General features: G+C 48.9%; 1 protein-coding gene across 1 annotated transcript; it reads right to left on the minus strand.

Annotated features, from left to right (window-relative positions):
* Window positions 1-613: 613 nt before the first annotated feature.
* On the minus strand, window positions 614-6,067 carry mxd1 (MAX dimerization protein 1). Its single transcript, XM_072664911.1, has 3 exons — window positions 5,956-6,067; window positions 4,827-4,986; window positions 614-3,323 (listed from the first exon to the last, which is right to left on the minus strand). The coding sequence occupies exons 1-3, from the start codon at window positions 5,977-5,979 to the stop codon at window positions 3,130-3,132; spliced, it is 378 nt and encodes a 125-aa protein (XP_072521012.1). The 5' UTR covers window positions 5,980-6,067; the 3' UTR covers window positions 614-3,129.
* Window positions 6,068-6,455: the final 388 nt, after the last annotated feature.

The following is a 6,455-nucleotide window of genomic DNA, read 5'->3' on the forward strand; positions in this document are numbered from 1 at the left end:
CAGAGAAATGAACGAACACACTGGCGAGCTCGCCGACGCTGGGCTACGAGGAGCACGGGCTCCAAAGGCCTCGCGATGCTGTCTCCGAACGTGGCGTTTTCCTACTCTGCTGTGGAATGTGCTGACCGCCTCTACTTATCCTTACTCACTTACTCGCTTATCCTCTCACACCCTCCTCCTCCTACTTTCAGGACCTCCTGACCAAAAGCAGCCGAGCAGGACGAAGAACATGACCACCGCCCATGCGCTACGAGGGTGCGTTGAGCGCCACTGTCCTTAGAGAGAGAGGAAGAGAAGGAACGACCTGAATTCCAGATTCCACACGCTCAAACCCTCCACCCGTCGCCCCCAGCCCTCCACCCCCACACAATCTCATGCTGCAATATGTTCCTCACAACAACGTCACGTCACTCCTTCAGTTCTTTTACTGCCCTTGGAGTATTTAAAAAAAAAAAAAAAAAAAAAAAAATCAAGGTGGCGAGGCCGAGGGCGTAAAAGCCCGAGTCAGGGTGAGAAAGCACCGAGACCTTGACAGGAGCGAAAGACCCTCTGAAGAACCTGAAGAGTACGGTGGGTGAGGCGCTTCCTTCATTCGCTGCTGTCCTGCAAGTCTGGCTGAAGGCTGCTTTACTGCCGACCGGCTGACTCTGATACATTAGAACATTCAAGGTAAAAGGAGACCTTGTTCATACATACTGTATATAAAGAGCACGAGAGCAGTTCCTCTAGACCACTGGTCCCCAATTCTGGTCCAGGAGAACCCCCTGCCTGGCCCTGCCCTGCACCCTAGTGGCTACCTGCTCTTAAACACCACCTTCAACCCAAGAAGAGCTCTTTTGGTAATTAGCTGATTAGCTGGATCAGGTGTGATGAGAGCAGAAGGTCCTCCAGGACCAGGGAGACCAGTGGGAACCACTGCTCTAGACCATAGACCCTAGACCATAGACCATAGGCTATAGACTATAGGCCATTCAATCCCAGTCCAGCTCTTAAAAATAAAGGTGCTTCAAATAATTCTTGAAGTGACCTCCTTTTTGGTCATCTTTAGGTTTACATCATGTGACCTGACCTTTAAAAGGTTCATTGTTCTTTTTGGAACTTAAAGTGATTCCTCTATGGCTTCCCTCAAAGAACCATCTGAAGCACCTCCTGTGTCTGAGTAGCTGTCAATATCAATACGCTGTGCTGTGGACTATGGGCCTCCACGACCAGAGCTGAACAGTGCTAACCAGGCCTACCATGGAATGGCAACTATGGATGCATGATGATATTAGGGTTGTATGGGCACCGATATTTCAAACCGATATCTGAGGTGGTATTTATTGCACTCTCGACGAGCAGATGCTGGTCATTAGGTATCCGTTTCCTTTCACTGCATTCATTTTAATGCAAAAGCTGATCCAGATCTGCTCATTTAATATTAGTGGATGTGTATCGGTCTCGGCAGGTATCGTATCCAAGTCCCATATCGGTGCATCCCTAGCGGCCATAATAACATTAAGCCTGATTAAACCTTGTAACCTTCTGAAACTGCAAAAACCACCTCGCGTCTGTGTATAAACAGGGCAGCTCCTTGGAGAACAGTTGTAGTAGAAGAAGAAGGAGAAGAAGAAGTAGTAGTAGTAGTTGCTGCTGAGACAAATGACATCACACCAGTGCTTGGTAAGTGTCCCATGGCTCCCAGTACAGTGAGGTGGGGGTGGATGTTGGATAGTGCAGGAAGGTTTTTTTTTTTTTTTTTTTTTTTTTTTTTAAGACTAGCTAAAAGACTACACCTGATACATAACTATAGTAGCTGCGGTCCCTCTGAAGAGAAGGGGGGGGGGGGGAGAAAACGAACGAAAATCGAAATAAAAGCAACGATAACGATGACGATAACGATGACATGCCTGCGCACCTTTTTTTTTTGTTTGTTTGTTTCTTGATTGTTGTTTTTTTCTGTTTGTGACCCGAAAACGTTCCTGCTGAGCTTGCCTGGTACAAGCAGCCCTTCTCCCGCTGATCCCAGAACAGTCAGTCAAAGACACCAACAGCGATACGGCTCTCAGATCTGCGGCGAAAGAGGCAGCTTGCACCAACAGGTTACTCCGAAGTGCAAAATTCCATGCTCTGATAGGTCAGCTGACCGGTCAGGTGACCTAGCCCTGTGTCTGGACGGTCCACAGTCTGAATGGAGGAGGAAATGGAAGGCGTGGCGACAGACGACAGACTGCGTACGGTTGGCCCAGAGAGAAGTCGAGTAGGCAGTGGGTGTGGTATGATACACATTCTCTGGTATGATACACACCACTTTCAGGGGTGTTCAAAGGTTCAGCTCTTTCAGAGCTTTTAAAGAGGGATGGACAAGAAGCCTCTCCTCTCCTAAAGCCTCCTAAAGGGACGATGGTGAGGTGGAGGATGACTGATTGGATGACAGCAGGTGGGGATCTTCGGCACCTCTGCTGCTGATTAGATGGTGCAGAGTGATGCAAAAGAGGGGGGGGGGAGAAAGGTAGCTTGACTGGCTTGACTGGCTTGGACTGGCCAGGTCTGTGCTGGATGTATGAGGTGTGGCTGGCAGAAACTGTGGGTTCGATTCAGTGCTCCCTCAGATCCTCCTCCGATTGATTTCTGTTCTTCAGACGTCCCTACAAAAGCTCTGTAGTGGACCACAATCATGAAGAAGTCCTTCTTTAAACCTTCTAGTCTTGGTTCCTTCATTAGGATCTCCTGAAAGCCCTGGGTTCTTATGCTTTGGGCGTCTCAGAGTAAGAGCAGTGCTCTACAGACAGCTCCTCTCAGCCTGTATCACTGTATCGGTAATGATCCCAGGTGCAAGAACTGAAGCACGGAGATCAGTGCTCTTACTTGGAGAAGCTCCGAACATCTGATCCCAGCCTGTAGACGCAGGAACAGGGTTCCTGGATTCAGCCATCCAAGCCGTCCAATCCCAGACAAGAGAGAGAAGGCATACTCAAGGTACCAAGTACCAGGTGCTGGCTGGAGGAGGCCGGGAGCTGAGTGTAGTGTGTTGAGATGTTGGGGGTGGGGGGGGGGGGGGGGGGGGGTTTGGGGTGGAGAGCAGGTGGGGTAGGTGGAGGCCTGTGAGGGGTGGTCGGGTGGGTAGGTAGGTAGGTAGGGGATGTGCTCTTATAGACTGCAGGTCAGCGCTGGGTTCTTCTCCTGAGTGGTGCCGAGGCGGCGGAGGCTGGCGCTGGAGTAGCCCTCGTCACTGCAGCTGCTCCGCAGACTGCCTCGCTCGTCTGAGTCACTCACACTGCTGGTGCTCCATTCCAGATCTCCCAGCAGGTAGTCCGTACCTTCTACGTCCACGTCCAGCTCTTCTGTAACACACACAGGCATATAGTCTTATATTAAATTGCTTGTATAAGTGGACAATAAGGTGGACAGTCATGATCTCTTACTTTTTATTAGATATCAATACAAATTCTTAAAGCTTATAGCAACGTGGTTTAAACACATAATTTGGACAAAAGTATTGGGACACCGTTTTTACATTAAGAGTATTAAAAAGAGTTGACGAGCTTTAGTGAGAAGCATCATCCCCACCAGAGAACACAGTTCTTCCACTGCTCCACAGCTCAATGCTGGGGGTGTGGGATATACCCCTCTATATGTCCCATGCCTGGCATTAAGCAGCATGGTGCCAGTACGTTCATAGGCTTATCTGCTTCAGGGAGACCTATTCTATTGGCGGCGCTTCTCTACGGCACATCTGCACATCCGTGTCAGCAGGGGGCGCAACTTAAAGTAGCTGAATGCATTGAGAAGGGGTGTCCACAAACTTTTGGACATACAGCATAGTATAGTGTGTGCACATACTATAAAGGACTGCAAGGAGACACTTTATGGCGCCAACTCAAACATACATTTCACACATTGTAGAATTCACACCCATGAAGGTCCATCTGTCTGTAGGTGGGAGAGCAAACTTGGAGAAAGTCTTTTGGAGTGAAGTTGGACTGAATGACAGAAGCTTTCTGTGACTGAAAATGTGTGAGAGTGTGTGTGTGTGTGTGTGTGTGAGAGAGAGAGAGAGAGAAACAGTGTGTGTACATCAATGTATGCCTGCAGTCATGAGGGAGGACTATAGACAGTGAACATGTGTGTAATAAGATACAGAGACTGCTTTGTGTGTGTGTGTGTGTGTGTGTGTATGTGTTGTTGAGGACAACAGTAAAGGCCTGTATCTCTGCTGAGGATGGATTTGACTGCACCCTTTGTGTATAGCAGGGTGTTGTCCGTGCGTAGGTGTGTATCTTGGTCAGAAGCTTATACAATGTCTATGGGGGTGTGAGAGTGCGTGTGTGTGTGTGTGTGTGTGCATGGTATAACACATACTGCCTCCGCGTGACGTGAGTGATGGGACAGTGTGCCTGCTACAGCTCGCACATGCTGGCCATTCACACATACAGTGTTTGTGCTGCGGGACTGTACAGCTAGTTTTAGGCCATACACTGGCACTACTCAAATCAGCTGAGGCAATGCTGTACCCTCTGAAGCTTCCTGGCTTGTGATTGGACATCTGAGTCAAGCCTGTATTTCAGTGGTGGTCATGAGCTGATCAGTTAAACATTAGTACCACTATTAGTGCCTAGTGTTGTGTAGGTCCCCTTTTCAGACCTACACAACAGATATGACCATTCGAGGCAAGGCCTCCACAAGACCTCCCGAGCTGTCCTGTGGTAGCATTGGTGAGGTGGGACCTTCACAGTCATCAAAAGCCTGTCTCCGATTCTTACGCCTGTGTCCATTCTTCCTGCTTCAACCCGTACATCACCTTCAAGAAGTGTGTTGAGTGTGTGTGTGTGTGACTGAGTGTGTACCTTGGTCAGAGTCGGATTTGTCTGATGAGACGGTGGAGCCCATGCTGTCCATGCGTGTGCGCTCCACCCCCAGCTGCTCCAGCCGTCTGCGGAGGTGCCTCTGCTCGCGCTGCAGCTGGTCTATTGTGTGCTGTGCCTTTCTCTCGCTATCCTCCAACCTCTGCAGACACACACACACACACACACACGCAATTATAACTTTACATAAGATGGAAAAATCAAATCAATCATTCCTAACTCTAATGTACACCCTACGGACAAAAGTATTGGGACACCTGATCATCCACTGTTTCTTCCGAAATTAAGGATAAGCATTTTTTAATTTGTTCATCGAATTTTGGAGCTACCAATTAGCCACCCCGTTCACTAGCAAGGCTCCGACACTAGGAGAGTAAGGACTTAGCACACGTCTGCCACTGATGCGACATAGCCGGGCAGCCGACACGCTCGGAGGAGAGCGCCGGATCCCAGGCTCCACCACACCAGCTACCAGACGCCTGTACGAGCCAACATCGGTTTAAGAGTGATGAGGGGAGAGAGCGCCATCTACCTACCCGTACCCAGCTCAACCAATTGTGCTCTCTCAGACTCTGGCCGCTGATGGCAAAGCGCCATGGCTCAGGATTCGAGCCATAGTGGAAGCGCATTAGACAGCTGAGCCTCTTAGAGTCCATGTAGTGTGCTTTTGCACATCTGTATCAGCAGCAATGGAAGTAGCTTAAAGTAGCTGAATGTATTCATTAGAAGGGGTGTCCATAAATATTTGGACAGATAGTGTAGGTTTAATTGAATGACACCGTAATTTAATAATTGGACAGTAATTTTGCTCAACACCAGTGACCGCTAGCTATCCCTGGCCAGGTGTAGGAGCTGTACTCTGAGATGTACTGCAGCCCCAAACACACCTGAGCCAGGTAAATATTGACCAGTGTGCTGGAGGTACCTGGCTCAGGTGTGTTGGAAGCTGAAATTGAACAAACAGGTAGACTGGTAAGCTCATTAATGATTAGCATTTGGTCATGGTTTACTCTGATTGGTTGAAAATGTGCCATTGTTCTTGATATTTAAGGACCGGTAGCAATAAACCACACACACACACACACACACACACACACACACACACACATACCTTGATGTGTTCCTTGGCCTTCATTAGTAGGCTAAGGGTAGTGTGCCTGTTGGAGTCTGGTCCCAGAGGCACTAGGGATTTTAAGCGTTCCAAACATAGTCGTAAATGTGCCCGCCTGGGAGGAGAGAGAGAGAGAGAGAGAGCGAGAGAGAGAGCGAGAGAGAGAGCGAGAGAGAGAGAGAGAGAGAGAGAGAGAGAGAGCGAGAGAGAGAGAGAGCGAGAGAGAGAGAGAGAGAGAGAGCGAGAGAGAGAGAGAGAGAGAGAGAGAGAGATATTAAGATTTGTCACAATTATTATACTTAAAATACGATCCCTGCACACACTTCTAACTGAGGTACACTATACGGCCAAATGTTTGTGGACACACATTGGAATGCTTTCAGCTACTTTAGGTTGCACCCATTGCTGCCGACACACTAATGCCAGGCGTGGGCTACAGAGGGGTATAAAGCCCCCAGCACTGAGCTGTGGATCAGTGGAAGAACTGTGTTCTCTGGATC

The sequence above is a fragment of the Salminus brasiliensis genome, chromosome 20 (genome assembly GCF_030463535.1).
Source record: "Salminus brasiliensis chromosome 20, fSalBra1.hap2, whole genome shotgun sequence".
Taxonomy (NCBI): domain Eukaryota; kingdom Metazoa; phylum Chordata; class Actinopteri; order Characiformes; family Bryconidae; genus Salminus; species Salminus brasiliensis.